Source organism: Scyliorhinus torazame, chromosome 2, assembly GCF_047496885.1.
Source record: "Scyliorhinus torazame isolate Kashiwa2021f chromosome 2, sScyTor2.1, whole genome shotgun sequence".
NCBI lineage: Eukaryota > Metazoa > Chordata > Chondrichthyes > Carcharhiniformes > Scyliorhinidae > Scyliorhinus > Scyliorhinus torazame.
In genome coordinates this window covers 183951406-183970701 of record NC_092708.1, presented here as the reverse complement: position 1 = coordinate 183970701, position 19296 = coordinate 183951406, and the positions used below count along the sequence as shown (strand labels likewise).

General features: G+C 43.7%; 1 protein-coding gene across 11 annotated transcripts in view; it reads right to left on the bottom strand.

Moving 5' to 3' along the window:
- The window catches only part of hdac4 (histone deacetylase 4), a 780143-nt gene that overhangs the window by 149950 nt on the left and 610897 nt on the right, over positions 1 to 19296 (bottom strand). For all 11 annotated transcript variants that reach the window (XM_072481039.1, XM_072481057.1, XM_072481031.1 and 8 more), the window contains one exon: positions 4572 to 4832. In XM_072481039.1, coding sequence (XP_072337140.1) covers positions 4572 to 4832 — 261 coding nt within the window. The remainder of the gene's footprint in view (positions 1 to 4571; positions 4833 to 19296) is intronic.

Here is a 19296-nt window from a genome sequence, read left to right as displayed (position 1 = left end):
GTGTAGTTTCTTACGATCTTGGGCCGAGCAGTTGCCATGCCAGGCTGCAATGCAGCCAGATAGGATGCTTTCTATGATGCATCTGAAAAAAACGCTGAGTCAATGTGGGCATGTCAAATTTCCTTAGTTTCCTGAGGAAGTATAGGCGCTGTTGTGTTTTCTAGTTCGTAGTGTTGACGTGGGTAGACCAGGACAGATTGTTGGTGATGTGCACACCTAGGAATTTGAAGCTTTCAACCATCTCTACCTCGGCACCATTGATGCAGACAGGGGTGTGTACAATACTTTGCTTCCTGAAGTCAATCACCAGCTCTTTAGTTTTGCTGACATTGATGGAAAGATTGTTGTCATTACACCATGCCACTAATCTCGCTCCTGGACTCTGACTCATCATTGTTTGAGATCCAACCCATTACGGTTGTGTCATCAGCAAACTGGTAGATAGTGTTGGAGCCAAATTCTGTTTTTTTTTTTTTTTAAAAGCTTTTTATTGGCATTTCTCATATTTATAAACAATTGTATATATACACATCACATTTTTCTTACCCGCGTTAATTTACTTTATTGTACAGAAAGGTTTATTTTGTCTTTCTTTTAATTGGTTCTATATACATTTCGCTGCCCTCTGGGTCGGTCTATGGTCTCTCCTGCCCCCCCACCCTTGCATACTCCCCCTATCCCTTCCCCCCCTCCCCCTGTCAGCTTCAGCTGAGCTTTGTTTTTATTTTCAGGGGGGGGGGGCTCTCCTCTTCGCTTCTCTTCTTTTTGTGGTCTCTCCACCTTCCTGCCCCCCCCCCTCCCCCAGGTTGCGCAGTCCTTTGGTTCCTCATCCACCTTGTTTTTTAAAAAACCTCCACCTTCTTTCCCAGGCCTTTGATGGTTCGGTGCATTTGGTTTGTCGCCTTCGACATCACCTCCTTCATCATCGTGTGGAGCTCCTCCCTGATCCCCTTCTTTATGGTGTTTAGCTCCCTTTTCAGCACGCTTCTCCATTCTGCCCCCTTTGCGGGGGGAGGGGGGGGGGGGGGGGGGAATGGTTGAATGGTTGCCGCATCCTGTTCCTGCTCCGCTGTTCAGACCGTCATCTTCGTGGGGCCGTCTGCCTGCGCGCCCGCAGCTCCTGCCCTTTTCCTTCACTGCTGCTCCTTACATCTCGCCATTCTCTCAAATTACTATTTCCAGGCATATTCCTTTTGTGTGCCTTTCGCCTTTGGCTGGGTCTTGGTGGGATTTTTAAGCTGAAATTCTCGATAAATTACCTTTGTTGGGTTCGTTTGGCAGGAGAGCCACCTGATGTGCATCCGCTCAGCATGTCGCCGCCATCAGAAGTCAGAGTTGGAGCCAAATTCTGCCACTCAGTCGTGTGTGTATAAGGAGTATAGTAGTGGGCTAAGTACGCAGCCTTGTGGGGCCCCAGTATTGAGGACTATTGTGGAGGAGGTGTTATTTATCCTTATTGATTGTGGTCGATGGGTCAGGAAATCGAGGAGCCAGTTGCAGAGGGAGGAGCCAAGTCCTAGGGTTTTGGAGAATTTCTTGAGGCTTCTCATGTGTCTGCTCATTTGCAAATCCTAGCTTCTGACTTTTGTTGAACTTCTAATTTAATCTATCCCCTATTGTACATAAACATGTTATTAAATTTTCTTAAAACCTAGTAATAACTTTGTATTTTAAAATGGTGCCATTGGCAAATATATAGTACTGATGAGAAAGGCAATTTGGCGCACCTAGTTCATCCAAACATATCTGGTATATAATACAATAGAAAGGAAATCATAAAATAATTAAAGATTAATTAAGACCCTTTCTTCCTGGCTTCTAGTTACTTCCTCGTCTTGGTCTTTCCATAGTTGGCCCTGCTTTTGCAATTCTGGCTCTCAAACCATGGGAGGTGCAGCCTAGAATGACATTCATGGGAACTTCCCAGCCATCACTTGATGATTTCCAATGTCAGCAATGGAGAGGTTAGGTATTCCATATAGAGGAAACTCCATACGTTCTCATTTGACTAACATTTAACATAAGTTAGCTCCAACACATTTCACCAATGTTCTGGGTTTAGAATCTCTAGGGGTTGGATTTTAAAGACGAGTCATCGTACAATTCGCTGCTGCTGACTCTCAGAAGCCCATTGCCATTTAACGCTCACTTGAGCATTGATTGGCAGTGGGTGGGAACTGCCCACTCTTGGAAGTCCCACCCATGCGAGCTATGAACCAGATTGGCCTACAGCTATCCAACCTGGCCAAGCACAGTGCTGCAGTGGCCAGAAACGGGACTGCACCACTTTGTCTGGAACTAAGTCCAGGGGCCATTGTAAAGATAAGTCCTGGGGTTGGAAGGGTAGGAGATGCCCTGGGGGTGAGGAGATCACAGATCACAGTGTTGAGGGGTAGCCCAGGGGAGGGCCATCATATTGAAGTGCCTCCACCCCCCTTCCTACCCGAGATAGAAAACCTTTTTTTCTCTGTTTCCCACCCTACTCACACTGGCTTCCGTCATGTGAATCCTGCCTAACTGTGAATTTTACACTCCCCCCCCCCCCCACCTCAGAACCTGTCTTGGGCGGGGGGGGGGGGGTTAAAATTCTTCCCTAGGTTATTTAGCTTAGAACCAGGGTTTAAAAAAATATTTTATAACATGTTTATGCACAATAAAGGATAGATTACATCAGAAGTTCAATATGAGTCAGTTTGGATTTGCAAATGAACAGACAAATGAGACACCTCAAGCAATTATGCAGTTAGTTGCACAAAAAAAATACAAATCACTTCATAGATTATAGATGTAACATGATTTTTTTCAAATGGAGCCATTTGTGTTTTATGTATGGTGAGAATAATTAAGTTGAAAACATTTTGTGAAAAATGATAGAAATATCTCTAATATTTCTATCTTAACCTCAACAACCCTACCAGCACTGCCTTCCACTGACCAGGATTATTAGATTCCAATCTGTCACTGATTCTTTTGTCACACGTCCTGGACAAAGATTGGAGTCAGATATTATTACCCTGGATGTCAGCGAACTTGGTTCCTAACATTTTTGTACTAGGGTTTTGTTTGTGTGAACTGTAGCCAACCCATGACGGCTAGCTGAATTAAAGAAACACACAAGACCAAGATGTGTGTTTACCTTTGGCACAGACCACACACAATTCATGGTCCAGAGTGTTTATTTGTTCTTTTGAATACATACACATGCAAAATATATTTCATGGCTGGCTGTACTCAGGAGTTGAAAGTAACAAACTTGAGATTTACAATTAGAAAAATCTATCAAGACGGCAGCAAAATAAATTAAACAAGTCAGTCACTAAAATTATGCCTGTATCTTGCATTTGTGAGGTTACACTATCTAAATGTTAATCACAGTTAAAATCAAGAGCAAGTTGGAATAAAACCAGAGGGCTGATTTAAACTCCCAGTGGGAAATTAGCAAAAGCAGATGGCATTCCTGTCCAGCAACTCAACTTGAAGGCTGGCAGATTAAACAGCCTGCCAGTCAGCTCGTTGTCCGTATTGAATAGAAAACAACAGCTGGCTACAGATGGATAAAAAAATTTTGAGCACTCATTGCTGTTGAGTAACTCAAGACAGCAATTTTTGACATCTGCAGGTGCAGTTAAATGCTGAAATCAGGAATTTGTTGTCTAAGTCACACTGTTCCTCCAGATGTTATGATATACCATTATCTTCTTGAAATATTCAAAATTCAAGCACGTGAAGGGCATGAAGTTGTGGTACTTACCCACTAAATACCTTCCAAAAATGCCAGTAAGTTAGAACTTGACCATTCAAAATGTTTTTTAAAACAGCATGGTGTTGGACAAGTCTTAATTACTGCCAACTCTGACCTCGAAAATTAACTCAATAGTGTGGAGTCTCATTTCTGAAGATTTTTGTTGTCGGAAATTTAAAAAAATAATTTTTGGGTGTGATTTTCTAGTTGTTCCCACAGGCCGGATCATCTGGTTCCCCAGCGGTGGAGGTGTGACCAACGGGAAAGCCTGTTGACAGTGAGCCGCACATTGGCGAGTTGTCTCTGCCACTGTGGGGAGGAGGGCAGAAAATCACACCCAATGTTTCACTTTTTCGGTTATCTTTCACTTAAGCCCACCTCTATATTTCCCGCGTGGTCTGTGCATGATTTGACACTGAATTAAACATTCTAACTCACATCTCTTGGTTTGGACTCTGTGGTAAGGAGATGTACAGCTGTTTGCAATGTTCAGATAAGTCAAGATCCCCTGTATTTTTTTGATTCTCTAATTACCACAATAAGCAGTGCAGAAACCCACAGACATTTAAGGTGTAATGAACGGGACCGTTCCTTGTCGATTGAAAAATCCCTGCCATTTACCCTTGGGTAAACAAAAAATTAGTCTGAAAATATTGTCAGCTGACAATTTTGTAATGGATCCAATTTTAAACATCACAAAAGCTAGCTTAAGAGTTATTTACTCATGCACTCTCACCCTTCACCTCCACATGAATCATTACACTAGCTGAATTTGTACAAAGTCACTGATACTGTACATATATATATGTTCACTAAAACACAAAAATACCTGTCTGAAAAGTAGTTCCTGCTGTTGCTCCGCCTGCCTCTTTCTTTGCTCCATCTCATGCTGCTCTTCCCCTTCTTCATCACTTTCGATTGGTTCTTGTTTGACCTGTACCACCTTGTTCATAGTTGTGGACTCATTTGGATTGACACCTCTGTCTGAGTATGGTTCTTCTGGCATGGCCTGATGTTCTCTGAGCTCCTCTTCTGTTTCTTCAGGGTGACTTTCATGCTGCCTGGGCTGCTCGCTAGGCTTTGGCATCAGCTGTTAAATGACAAGAGGAAGGAAAGAATCGATAAATAATTTAAGCATCAAAGCCAACTCATACTACTTCAGATCCAGAACCTTTAAAAACTTCAGGTCCGAATAACCATATTTTCACAATAGAAAGAAATTTGCCTGCAAACTGTTTCACAATCAACTTGCAGTGATTTCTTTATAATTGTTAAGCCTTTCATTATAAAGTTAACAGCACACTAACAAAGGACACTGTCAAACTAATGTCACACATTAAACAAAAACATAGAAAGCTATTAATCCACACATCTCAAATTCAGTGCTCCAATTGACAGCCCAGATGATGTTCCAAAACCACTTGGGCTTTACAGCACGAATTAATGGAAAAAAACGTTTGTTGGGTGTTGTAGCACTGGGATGATCACGTTATCGAACGAGACTCTTATTTTTTCGAGCCTCAGCGGGGAACGCCTTGCCGAGGCCACGCTTCATTTCCTGCACTGAGGAGCTCCGCTTGCTAGTACAGGAGATCAGAGCGCCATTTTTAAATGGCGTCCCGATCTCTTGATCCCCCAACGCAATCCAACCGGACTTCCCCAATGCCCCAACATACCTGTTGTGGAGTCTTCAAGCCACCCCCACAAACCCACCTCATAAGGGCAGGGCACCCCCGGGCCCGATTCCAAGCAAGGGCAAAATGCCACCTTGGCACAGCCAGCCTGTGCACCCTGGCAGTGCCACATGCAGTGTCAGGCTGGCACCCAGATGGCAGTGCCAAGCTGCTTGGGTGGCATCAGCAGTGCCAGGGTGCCACCCTGTCCAGAGGCTGACCACCCGGTGGCCTTAGTTTGCCTGGCAAAATCTGGAACAAGACCTTTTACTCAGTGGTCCAGGTGAACATTCATTGGCACTGACCATCAAGGTGCCTGTTACTAGAGGGTCACCCTGACTCCAGGTCTCTCCCCAAGGTTGTGCATTCTCTTCTCCTACAATGAGAGGAAGTGTGAATCATGACATATGTGACTAGCAGGACAGACAACATTTGTGAGGCATCAGTGTGAGAGGGAAAGAGGATTAATCGGAGTGTGCATGTGTGACTGTTCAGATGGAAATGTGAAGTGCCTGGAGAAAGAGGAATGAGTGGGACCTGCAAGGTCCGTTGCAAAGGAGAATGCTTGGAAAGTCAAAGTCTGGGGCTTGGTTTCTGAAATTCCAACATCATTTTCCTCAATCTCCTGAGCTGATTGATCTTCTTGATGCACTATCTGCTGATTGGAAGGACCACACTCCCGCTCTGACTTGCTCAGCTATTTTCATCCATGCCTACGTGCATTCTTCCTCCTGTCCTGAGAAATCCCTCCTTTGACATAATCAATGTGTCATCATGCCTCTCTCTGGCCAAGGAGTTCAGCGGTGGAATGCTATTCCTATGGCTTGCTGGAGAGTTCATTGGGCTTGTCTCGTCAATGCTCCTGCTGTTGTGGCAGGAATATGGCACCATTCTAATGTTACAGTAATAAAATGAGAGGAATGCTGAAGCACTTTCATGACCATTATCTTAACTCTAGATTACAGGAGTCACTAAAGCATGATGCAAAACGCTCTTGCAAATCCAGTGCAACCTATTTCCTTTTATTCTCTCTCCTGTTTATTGTTTTGCATACATATTTTTTTCCTGTTTGGTTTAACAACTTTAAAACTTGGTCCCTTTTTGCCCTGGCTATAACTTCCATTTTGAAAGAAAATTAAATCAGAATTTATTTGGCTTCTCGTTTCCAGACAATCAATCAAAACTTTTACATTAACCCACAGCAAAGTGCAAAAACACACAAAAGCAGGAGAAGAAAAAAAATCAGTCAGTTATTTTGGAGTCTGATAGCATCCACACGACTAAACTTATGCACAATGCTGTAGGAGTTAAAAACAAATTGTTCTTGTGCCGTCCATTATTTAGGTATTCAAGTTCTCCAGCTTTTATAGTCACAGTAATGACCTCTGCTCTTTGCCCTTGGGCTCTGATTGCATTTGGAAGAAATTCAGTGGAGAAGATCTGAGGTCAGTGCTCCAAGTTCACAAAATGCATATTCCTGAAACTGCCCTTTACTCTGCACTGAAATATCTTCACATTGAGCAGCACTCAACAACGAAAAACAAACACTAGGGATAATAGCAGCTAAGTTGAAAGAAAAAGCATATAAGGAGGCAAAAGTCAGTGATAGCCCAAAGATTGAGATAAATTCAGAATCCAGCAAAGGAGGGCTAAAAAGATAATAAAGAGAGAGAAAATAAACTACATGGACAAACTAGTGAGGAATACAAAAACTGACAACAAGAGCTTCTTTAAATGTTTAAAAAGGAAGAGAAAGGTCAAAGTGAACATAGGCCCCTTAGAAAATGAATGTGGAGAGATAGTTATGGGGAACAAGAAAATACCAGAGGGCTTAAACAGATATTTTGCATCGTCTTTAGGATGAAGAAACTTCGAACATCCCATTAATAATAAAGAATATGGGGGAGGAATTAAATACTTTCACCATCACTAGAGCTGTATTAGATAAACTAAAGGGGCTAAAGGCAGTTACGTCCCCTGGCCCCGATGGCTTGCATCCTAGGATCCTAAAAGAAATAGCCACAGAGGTATCCTTGGATTCTGGAGATGTACCGGATGATTGGACAACTGCCAATGTGACATCCCTATTCAAAAATGGGGGGGGGGGAGGCAAAAGGTGGGTAACTATAGGCAGATTAGCCTAACATCTATTGTTGGAAAAATGTTGGAACCAATTATTAAGGGAGTATTAGCAGCACATTTGGAAAATCATAATCTAATCAAGCAAAGTCAGCATGGCTTCATGATAGGGAAATAGTGTCTGACTAGTTTTTCGAGGAAGTCACAACCAGAATGGATAGAAGGGAATCAGATGTGTTTTATTTGGAATTCCAGAAGGTATTCAACAAGATACCTCGCAAAAGGTTAAGTCATAAGATAAAAGCCCATAAGATAAAAGCTGGCATGCATAGCGAATCGACTAATTAAACTCCTATTTATGGAAAGAAATACTGCACACGTCATCGGGACATAATGCATCTTCTTACATCCCACAATCTGCACTCAATTCAGAACTACAAGGCTGAGAGTCACAAAGGAATTCAATGTGTCACTTCCTACAAAATTCCTTTATAGCATTTATCTTGGCAAATATGAAAATGCAGTTTGGGGACAGGTGTCAGTAATAGGACCAGTACCAGTAATAGATCTGACCCTTCACAATCAAGAGGTAAAACACTCCTCTCTCCTCTTGTTGTCTTCCATTTCAAATGCCATTGTCATGATTCGAAGTAGAGGATTGTATTATTCAGTAGGAATTTTGCAAAGGCCTGAAGCTATTGCAAGTTCTGCACCAAGTGAAATACTATGCAGGATAATATTCCAATGAAATACAATAATGTAAATTAAATACAGTAGACATAAATTTGAATTCAAAAACAAAGTAGGTGGATTGCTTTGAATGGCCATGGCTAGATTCATATGGAGATTAAAATTCTAAAATACAAATAAAAGTTATGCCCATTTTGGTTTTAAAAGTTTGTTATTTAGTCATTGTCTTCAATCTCTGCCACAAACTTTGCTCCCTAGCCACTTACTCCATATCTCTCACAAGTACCTGTCTGAGAATACACAGCTGATCGCAACAATTTAAAAAAATATATTTTTTAATTCTCCTTTTTCACATTTTCTCCCAAATTTACACCCAACAATAAACAATAGTCAGTAACGAATTCAATGTCAATCCCCATATCAATAACAACGATCCCATCCTCCCACCAAACCCCCAAACATTAGCCTGCATGTTAACATAAACAAATGACAAAGAGGAATCAGGAATCACCCATAGTCACCATTAATACATACAGTCTCCCTCCCCCCAACCCCCCAATGTTCGATGTGATCCAATTCTCAAAAGTGCATAATGAATAATGCCTATGAACTGTAGAATCCCTCCTTCCTTCCCCTCAGTTCAAATTTGACCTTTTCAAGCGTCAAGAATTCCACCAGGTCCCCCCACCACGCCAAGGCACAGGGTGGAGAGGTTGATCCCCACCCTAACAGGATCCGCCTTTGGGTGGTCAACGAGGCGAAGGCTACAACATCTGCCTCTCCGCCCGTTTCCAACCCCGGCTGGTCCGACACCCCGAATATGGCCTCCCGAGGGCCCAGGTCCTGATCGCAACCTTAGTGTCATATTTGACTCTGAATAAGATTCTAACTAAATATCCGTGCCGTCACTAAGGCCATATATCTTTACATCCATAATATCGCCTGATTCCTCCCCCCCACCCCCCCGCCTTAGCTCATTCGCTATCTAAACTTTCATCCATGCCTTCATTATCTATGGACTTGACTATTGCAATGCATTCCTGGCTGACCTCCCACCTTTTACTGTGTAAATTTGGTTAAATAAGTGCAGGAAGGCACGAGGAAGAAAGATGTCCAAAACCCAAAGGAAAGCTGCCGTGAAGAAGGCGGCGAATGAAAGTTCGCCGTCGAGTGGAAGGGTTGGCTCAGCATCTGGAAGGATGCCGGAGGCTGGGTCGCTGAGTGGGGCCGCACTGTTCACGGCAGAAAAGATGACCGAGGTGATGGTTGTGGAACTTGAAAAACAGTTCACAAAGCACTTGGAGGTGATGAAGAAGGAGATGATGGCAGTATTGAAGGTGCTGGTGGAAGAGGCGATTGCCCGGTGAAGACGTCGGTGTTGAAGGCATCGGCCAAGGTGCGGGAGCAGGGTGAGAAACTGAAGGGAGTGGAAGAGGCCTTGTCGCATACAGTGACCAACTCACCTCGATGGGTGAGGAGCTGCAGAGGGTGTTGGAGGCCAAAAAGGGTATGTGAGCCAAAGTAGAAGACCTTGAAAATAAATCTGAGGATCGTGGGCCTGCCCAAAGAGTGGAGGGCCCGAGGCTGATAGATTATTTTGCCAAGGTGTTGGCGGAGCTGTTGGGGAGGGGGAAGATCCCTCTTGGTACGAACTGGATCGGGCTCATAGGGCTTGGAGGCCTAAACCAAAGACGAATGAGCCGCCAAGAACAGTGATTATTTGTTTCCGTAGGTACTGCGTGAAGGAGAAGGTTCTGTGTTGGGCAAAGCAGAAGCGGGAGGTCCATCCTGTGACATACGTATATACCAGGACTTTACTGTGAAGTTGGCGAGGAGGTGGTTGAGTGAAGAAGGCACTGTATAACAGCAGGGTGCGGTTTGGTGTACTGTACCGAGCTAAGTTGAGGGTGATCTCCAACACCAAAGACTTTTATTTCGAGACGATGGAAGCGGCAGAGGCATTTGTGAAAGCAGAAGGACTGGGGCAGAAGTAAGAAATGCGGCTGAGGATTGGTCTTGGACTGAGGATAGTGGATTTGGAGGAGTGTATGTAGCTCTATTTTTCACTGCATGTTGTTATATGTGCTAAATGAGTTGACTTTGCCTATTTGGACAAGGTAAGAGTTGGGATTTTCTTTTGCAATGATGGTTCTTTGGGGGTTTGTGTATTTACACTGGGGTTGTGTGTTGAAGGGGATTTCTTTGTTTTCCTGGGACCGGGCAGGGGGGAGTGGATTGGAGGGGAGAGAAGCTTGGGCAGGGGCCTCCACATTGGCTAGCTCAAGCTGGCCAGTGAACAGGAGTATGGTGTGGGGAGGGGCTGCGGCCATCAGAGCCTGGTAGAACAGATTTCAATGAGCCTAGGAGATGTGAAAACTTGGGGGAAGCGGACCGATACTGGGTGAGATGTTTTCAAGATGAAGTGGATGGGAGGATTCTGGGAGGGGTGGGGGGAGGTGCTTGATGGTAACAATAGGATAAGGTGGGCCAAGCCCAGGGGGCAGGGCCTGGAGTTATGAGGATGGTGGATAGGAGGGGGGTTTGCGGGGAGGAGGGGGGTTTGCGTGGTGGGGGGGGGGGAGAAGAGGGGTGAGTGACCCCCAGTTAGGGTAGTTACGTGGAATGTGAGGGGTTTGTTGATGGGAGGATTTCAGGGTCATCTCGGGGGCAGTGCTTGTGAACTTGGAACCAGGGCCCCTAGAAGCCATTTTCGGGGGGTCGGACAGGCTCGGGCAATAGGCGGGTGCGGGGGCAGAGGTTTGCTTCTCCATCCTGTGACACAGCTTGGCGGGGGGGGGACCAACTTGAATTTCTTTGACTCCCGGGAAGGTGAAGTCTCAGCTGAAGTGGATGAAGGAAGAGTTTCAATTCATATTTACGGATTGTTAATTTGTGTTTTTTTTTTAACCTGGAATGTACGCGGGATGTTTTGGTCTCTATATATTGAGTGGGGCGCGGTTTGTGTGTCGGGGACTGTTACTGTATTTGGTTTGGTTTGTTTTTTCTTTGGTTGTTAATTGATGAAAGTGTTGAAAATGAGGAGAATAAAAAGATTTTTAAAAAAGAAATGAATGTGTATTTTTTTATTGATTTACCTGGACAATCACAGAAACATAATCCTCAAATTTCCAGATGATACCAAAATGGCACACAATCAGAGTCAAAGGATTGAGACAATTGGGCCAGATGTGCAACATAATTTGGATTAGTCGAAAGTGGGTTCTTACTATTCCTACGTCAGGGCCAGAGCTCTGGGTTCAAGGCCCACTCCAGGATTTGATGGCCACGGAAGGCATTTTCATAACATGGCCAATGAGTTGATTATCAGCCTGTAAATGTTTTCAATAAGCCTGATGGTAGGCAGTAAGAATGGGAGAGTTTTCTGGTCAGTCAGCCTGCAGCACTTTGCTCAACATAATCATGGATTAATCCAAAGGAAGCCCATGATCACCAACACCCACTTTGGGCAGACAACCTGAAGGAGGAGGAGGACAAGATGCCAAAAAGGAAGTCATATGTAAGGCTAATTTTAAAAAAAATCGGGAGCAATTGGGGTTAAATCTGTAAATCCATCTCCCCCAGATGGAACTACAGTATATAAAAACAAATAACCTACTGATTTGCAGCGGTATTTCGACAGTTTTAATATTGAGAAATAACTCAGAATCTTTATGGTGCAGGAGGCCATTCAGCCCATTGAGGCTGTTCAGTAGTGTCATATGAGAGTACCTTTAAGAAATGGGTGTTTATTACTGCAGTGATGTCAGAGAGTGGTGGAGCTGGGCTGTCGGTCAGCTTTTTCCTTTGGTTTTAGATTGTTTGCTGCAGGGTGTGTTTTAGTTTTGTTTTCATAGATCATGGAATTTACAGTGCAGAAGGGAGCCATTCGGCCCATCGAGTCTGCACCGGCTCTTGGAAAGAGCACCCCACCCAAGGTCAACAACTCCACCCTATCCCCATAACCCAGTAACCCCACTCAACACTAAGGGCAATGTACCACGGCCAATCCACCTAACCTGCACATCTTTGGACTGTGTTTCAGTGTTGGAGCTGGAGCCAGACAAAGCAGGTGTACTGTTGATCTCTCTGCCATGAAAAGACTAGCTCTTGATCATTTGGTGAATTCAGAATTATAAATGTTTTCAGTAGTGAATGTAAACCTGATGTGCTTCTGTTAAAAGGTGTTTCTTTTGTCTTCTGGATGTTGTTTGGGAAATTATTAAGGATTACTTAGTGTTGTATTCTTTGGGGGTTGTATTTGAATTGATGGTTGCTAAGATGTTCACTGTTATGTTGATGTTTATGTTTTAAAAAGGTTAACTTGAGTTCATAGAATAAAGTTTTGCTTTAAAAAATACTTTTCCATTTCTGCTGTACCACACCTGTAGAGGTGTGGTACAGCAGAAATGGAAAAGTATTTTTTAAAGCAAAACTGTTTATTCTATGAAGTCAAGTTCATAGAATATGAACGATCCAAAGTTCTCTTGGCCAGCTGCCCCCCGCAACCCACCTTGCACCTGTTCTACACTTATGCTCATCCAAAACCCTGCTACCTGTGTGTTTGCAGCAAGTATTGCTCACCCATCCTACATTGGATGCTGAACTGTCAACTAATCCATTTGGGGCTGTTTAGCACAGGGCTAAATCGCTGGCTTTGAAAGCAGACCATGGCAGGCCAGCAGCACGGTTCAATTCCCGTAACAGCCTCCCTGAACAGGCGCCGGAATGTGGCGACTAGGGGCTTTTCACAGTAATTTCATTGAAGCCTACTTGTGACAATAAGCGATTTTCATTTCATTTGAAAATTCTCATCCTCTCCCTATCTTTGTAGCCTCCTCTGGTTCTACAAGACTTGGATTCCTCTGTCCCTCTTAAGATGGAATTATCTCTCCAAGCCTTGCCACCTCTTCACAATGCTCTGGTTCTTTAAGCCACTATTTAGAGCCCATCTCTGACCAAGTTTTTGATCATCTGTTGCAATATCATGTTATGAGGCACAGGGCCAAGTTTTGTTTGATAGTGCTCTTGTGAATTATCTTTGGACACTTTATGATGTTAAAGATGCTATATAAATGCAATTTGTTGTTGCTGAGGAGAGAGAAGTAGGTTGGATGGAAGTTTCAGACAGCAAGACTGAGATGGCTGAAGGTTTTGGCCCTAACAGTGATACAAAGGATTAGTGGATCACAGGACATGGAAGGTGAGTCTGTTGCAGCTTCTGAACTGCTCCATCATCTCTATCTTTGATGTAGTTGTCCTCAGGAAAAAACATATCGTCTCCCATTCAGGTCACTTCTCCTGTACACTTTGCTCCTCAATGGGGTAGTGTTTAGCCTATTTAGTGCACAACCTGCTTAACCATCCATCGCCAGATTTGGCAGACACATCAAGCACAATGACGCATTACTTGATTACCCCTTTTTCTTTCTTCCACCCTTCTCCCCTGTTACCCCCTTACACTCACCACCGACAGAAAGTGCAAAGTGCTCAAGAACTACTGTTAGTAGAGTCTTCTGCTGACCTCATCCTTTGTTGCCTACAAAGCCAAGCTTTTTTCAAGGTTACTCCCTGCCAGAAATCTGATCCGATATCTGTTTTTAGTTTCTCTATCTTCCCCTCACATTCTCTCTGAGCTAAGTCTGTTCATGAGTTACACCTCTTGTATGCCCAATTATGGACATTGTACATCCTTGATTTTCATTACCACATTGGTGGAAATGCCTCAACTCTTCTCTGACCTCAATTATGGATTCCCTTCCAAAACCTCTCTGCCTCTCCTCCTGTAAGACTCTCCTTAAAATCTATTCTTTTAACCAAGCTCTTAGTCACCTTTCCTAACATCTCCTCCAACTTTGGCTGACTGTCAATTTCTGTCAGATTTCACATCTGCAAGATGCCTTGGAAATGTTTTTCCCTGTTAACAGTACTACATAATTGCAATTTGTAAATGAGCATTTCAAACTACTATGTTAAGGGACGGAGGTAATTTCAGTGGAATGAGGAATGAGCGGCAATGGATGACATTAGGAATACGTCCTCTGGTAATTGCTGATTTATAAGGTGTTGATTGCAGCACTGAAACAGACTGTATTATTGAATTCAAGATACAAATTGATGCATATCTAGTCATACACAGGATTCAGGGATGTGGTTTACTTAACCAACCTCCCAGACTCAACAAGATGTCTCCATGAATTTTTTTTTCAATTAACATTTTATTGAGGTATTTTTGGTATAGAAACAACAACAAAATAGAATAAACCATAAACATAGTGCAAAAACAGTTTACCTTTCATACAGGTCTCACCCTTACTCTCTCTTCCCCCCCCCCCGGTCTGCTGACGATTAATTTTCCGCAAGGAAGTAGACGAACGGTTGCCACCTCCGGGTGAACCCTAACAGTGACCCTCTCAAGGCGAACTTAATTTTCTCCATACAGAGAAAGCTAGACATGTCCGATAGCCAGGTCTGCGACTTCGGGGGCTTTGGGTCGCTCCATGCCAAAAGTATCCGTCTCCGGGCATATTGTGCACCTGTCCTCCACCCCAAAGAATCTGTTCATCCGGGCCACTGTCATGTGAGCCCGGTGAACGACCTTAAATTGTATCAGGCTGAGCCTGGCACATGTTGCAGACGTGTTGACTCTACTAACGCGTCTGCCCATAAACCATCCTCTATCTCACCTCCCAGCTCCTCCTCCCACTTACGCTTCAGCTCTTCGGTCTGAGTCTCCTCCGACCCCATAAGCTCCTTATAGATGTCCGAGACGCTCCCCTCCCCTACCCATCCTCTGGAAATTACCCTATCCTGAATCCCCCTCAGCGGTAGGAGTGGGAAGGTTGCCACCTGCTTATGAAGGAAGTCCCGCACCTGCAAGTATCTGAATTAGTTTCCCCTCGCCAGTCCAAACTTTTCCTCCAGCGCCCTTATACTCAGGAAACTCCCTCTATGAACACATCCCCCATCCTTTCAATCCCTGCTCTCCGCCATACCCGGAACCCCCCATCCATACAGCTCTACTGCTGGTTCCAAGCAAAACGAAAAACTTTTTACAAAAACAGAGAAACAAAACAGAGAAAACAGAAACACGAACGTTGCAGCCAAGTTCAAAAAGTTCTCAGTCCTTGGTCAGCCCTTTCTTTCTTGCAAAGTCCAACGCGTCCTCAGGCGACTCAAAGTAAAAGTCCTGATCCTCATGCGTGACCCAGAGACGGGATGGGTATAACAGTCCAAACCACCTTTTTCTTGAAAAGGATCGCCCTGATCGGATTAAAGCCTGCTCTCCTCCTGGCCAACTCCACGCTCAGGTCTTGGTAAACCCGCAGGATGCTATTGTCTCCCACTTACAGCTCTGTGTCTGCTTGGCCCACTGCAGAATACGCTCCTCATCCGAGAACCTGTGGAATCTCACCACCATAGCCCTCGGGGGATCTCCCATTCGCGACTTCTTCGCAGGTGCTCTGCGAGCCCTATCCACCTCCAAGGGCCGGAAGAAAGCCCCATCCCCCAGTAACTTCTCAAACATGCCTGCGACATATGCCCCAGCGTCCATTCCTTCGGACCCCTCCGGGAGCCCGACAATTCTTAGGTTCCGCAGGCGGGACCTATTCTCTAGGTCCTCCATCTTCTCCAGAACCTTCTTTTGCTGGTCACTCAGCATCCCCACCTCCAGCTCCACTGCGGTCTGATGCTCCTTCTGCTCAGCCAGCGCCTTCTCCACCTTCTGGATCGCACGATCCTGGGCATCCAACCTGAGCTCCAGCCACTCAATCATCGCTTTTATTGGGTCCCAGCAGTCCCGATTCTGTGTAGCAAAGCCCTCCTGGATGACTTGCATCAGCTGCTCCATAGACTGCTGGGTCAACAAGCCAGAGGTTCGCCTATCCGCCATGCTGTCCTCTGTTGCAACTACAGCCCAAGTCTTCTCTGTCTTCCTATTTCTGCCCTTACGAACACTTTTAATCCTTTTCTCCATGCACTGAAGTGGGAATTCCGTAGAGAATTGCAACTGACATCCATTCTGCAATTCAAGTCCGTTAAAAGATCGGGGGGGAAAAGGTCCAAAAGTCCGACCAGAGCGGGAGCCACCAAATGTGCGACTTATTCCTTCATAGCCGCCACCGGAAGTCGATGTCTCCATGAATTAAATGTCCTATTTTTTTTCTCTATGTTGGCAAGTCACAAAAGTAAGTAATGTGGCTTTATTATAATGCCCACAAAACATTTAGCTGCAGTTCATGGTTATAGTGAAACCAAAATTACCAGGAAATATGCACGTTCTAAGATCAACATGTTCTAAAATCAGAATAACACTGTTTAACATGCAAATAGAAACCATTGTAATACACTCATGGATGATCAGATTAATCTCACACACTGAGTGTACCAGTTATTTCATGGTTACACACACATCCACTTTTAGTTGCATCCTTTCCATGTGATGTGTACATTGAACAGAAACTTTATAAGCTCACTGTACTCCAGTGGCTGCAAAGAAAAAAAAGCTAGCACTCGATCTCCACAGTTTTGTAAATTAAGATTTTAGATTGCCAAAGCAGCTTTAATACAAGATTAAAAAATGACTAGCAGCAAGTCAATTTAACAATTCCAAGAATGTTAAAAGTGCAGGGGGGAAGCTCAATTTACTAATATGACCAAAATCCTGAAGATGAATCATTGACAAGTTCACTACATTGTATATTTTTGCATGAAGTTAAGGTTACTTTTAAATCTCAAGTCCAGGATACAATCTGATATTGGTAAAATAATAATAATAATTTTTATTGTCACAAGTAGGTTTACATTAACACTGTAATTAAGTTACTGTGAAAAGCCCCTAGTTGCCACATTCTGGCGCCTGTTCAGGTACTCGGAGGGAAAATTCAAAATGTCCAAATTACCTAACAGCACGTCTTTCGGGACTTGTGGGAGGAAACCGGAGCACCCGGAGGAAACCCACGCAGACACAGGGAGAACGTGCAGACTCCACAGACAGTGATCCAAGCCAGGAACCTAACCTGGTACCCTGGCGCTGTGAAGCAACAGTGCTAACCACTGTGCTACCTTGCTTCTCTCTTTCCCACCCTCCCCACACCAAATATGACAAGAAAATATATCAGTGTATCGAACTTCTGTCCATCTTTTTAAGGACTGTAAACACCATGGTAGTTATGCATATATTAAAATTTCAAACAAAAAGATAAAATTTAAAAATAATCAAATATTAAGGTACATCAGACTATATCCTTCTAACAAAAGCAACAGTGTAATACAATTCTTTAAGCTCAACAATACCAATTATAAACTGTCACAGTTGATGAATTCAAGGGCTACAAAGTTGCCTTAACAACCATGGTAACAAACCACATGAATACTCTTATTTGATGTGGTCAACAGTGGGCATACGCAGAATATAGTGGCAGTTCTCCAAAAGTACAGCATTGACGTCAGAAGGTTGTGCAATCATCTCATTTTGGCTCTAATCTATAAACAATGAACAAGCATTGGACATCCATGCAATGGAGCTAATGTTGTATTTGCAAAACACAGTCCTGGCATTAAATATATATGACATCTAGAGGAAGAAACTCACAAGCCAATCAAAGCCGCTTTCCTATCCCTCCTCCCCAACTCCAGTTAGGACCACATGCATTAAATGCATTCTGTAAACTTCTGAAAAACATCTCTAGTGTTGACAAATAGTTCTGCTTTAACATTAAAAATGTTCAAATAAATAATATCCCCCAAACAACAAATTCTTAGACGGTAAATAAGAAAATTATTTAAATATACAGAGCCAAATGGTCACAAAGAGCCAATCGCCTTCCTCTATATTAATTTTTATTAAATTATAAATATTGGCCTGGTGAAATAGTCTGCACATACATTGCATTAATATATGATGTTTTAAACCAAATATTTCAACTATCCAAAAATCTTCTATGCAAGCTTGGCATTTCTTTATAGGAGTGTAGGGCGGCACGGTAGCACAGTGGTTGGCACTATTGCTTCACAGCGCCAGAGTCCCAGATTCGATTCCCAGCTTGGGTCACTGTCTGTGCGGACTCTGCACGTTCTCTCCGTGTCTGCGTGGTTTCCTCCGGGTGCTTTGGTTTCTTCCCACAAGTCCCGAAAGACGTGCTCGTGAGGTGCTGTCTGCCAGTATCAAGACCCGCCAATCTCACCCCTCACACAAACTTCACTCAGCCACTCAGTGTCCTTCACAGGCCCAAGCTCCAACAGTCTCAATGTTGCAAGTACTGTCCCCGCCTCCTCCTATTGGTGAGTGGAACAATGTGGCTATGGATGTGATGCTAGGAAAGTTAATTGAATAATTTGGACGCTATTCGGATGGAACAAGGCAAAATATTGCGGGTGCAGGCAGCTGCGACCAGCATTTTCAATCTAAAAGCCGGTTGCGGCCTGGGTGCTTCTCCCACGCACACCACGACCGATTGCTCCGCGACCCAGCCGCAGGTCGTGACCCTGAGTTTGAAAAACCCTGTTTTATAGGATTGTGTGAAATGATTATGCATATTGTCTAGATTTTTTCCATTTACACAAGTCCCGGCAGCAATTTATGATTCCACTACTCAGGGTTAAAGAATATGTTAATAGCATTTTGCTAAAGTGTGTCAACATGCGTACTAAGTATCACAGTTGGCACACTTTACCTTTGGCCCATAGTTTTGGATCCAGCTGTGAGTAAATGTAATGAAAAGGTCTCCTTTCTGTGCTAGCTGTAAGAATGGTACAAGACGTCTGAGCACACTGACAGAGTAAGGGGAATTTATTCTGCATTCAAACAATGCCAGATCTGACCGGAGAGCAATCCATCCAACAGCAAATAATTTGGAAAAGTGTATATATTTACATTGCCACTATTTCCTCATGGATTAATTTAAACTCAAAATTCAAGTCTTTGTAATATTGAATTTCAAACATATTTACAGTGATATAGATCATGGTTAGAATTAAAAATTCTCCAGATAAATCCCAAGCAATTACATAGAACTGCACATAAAAACCAAGATTTTCTCAAATAAATAGTCTTGGTGCAGCTATAAAATCAGATTTACTATCAGACTGCTCAGCTATTTTTCTGGCCCAATG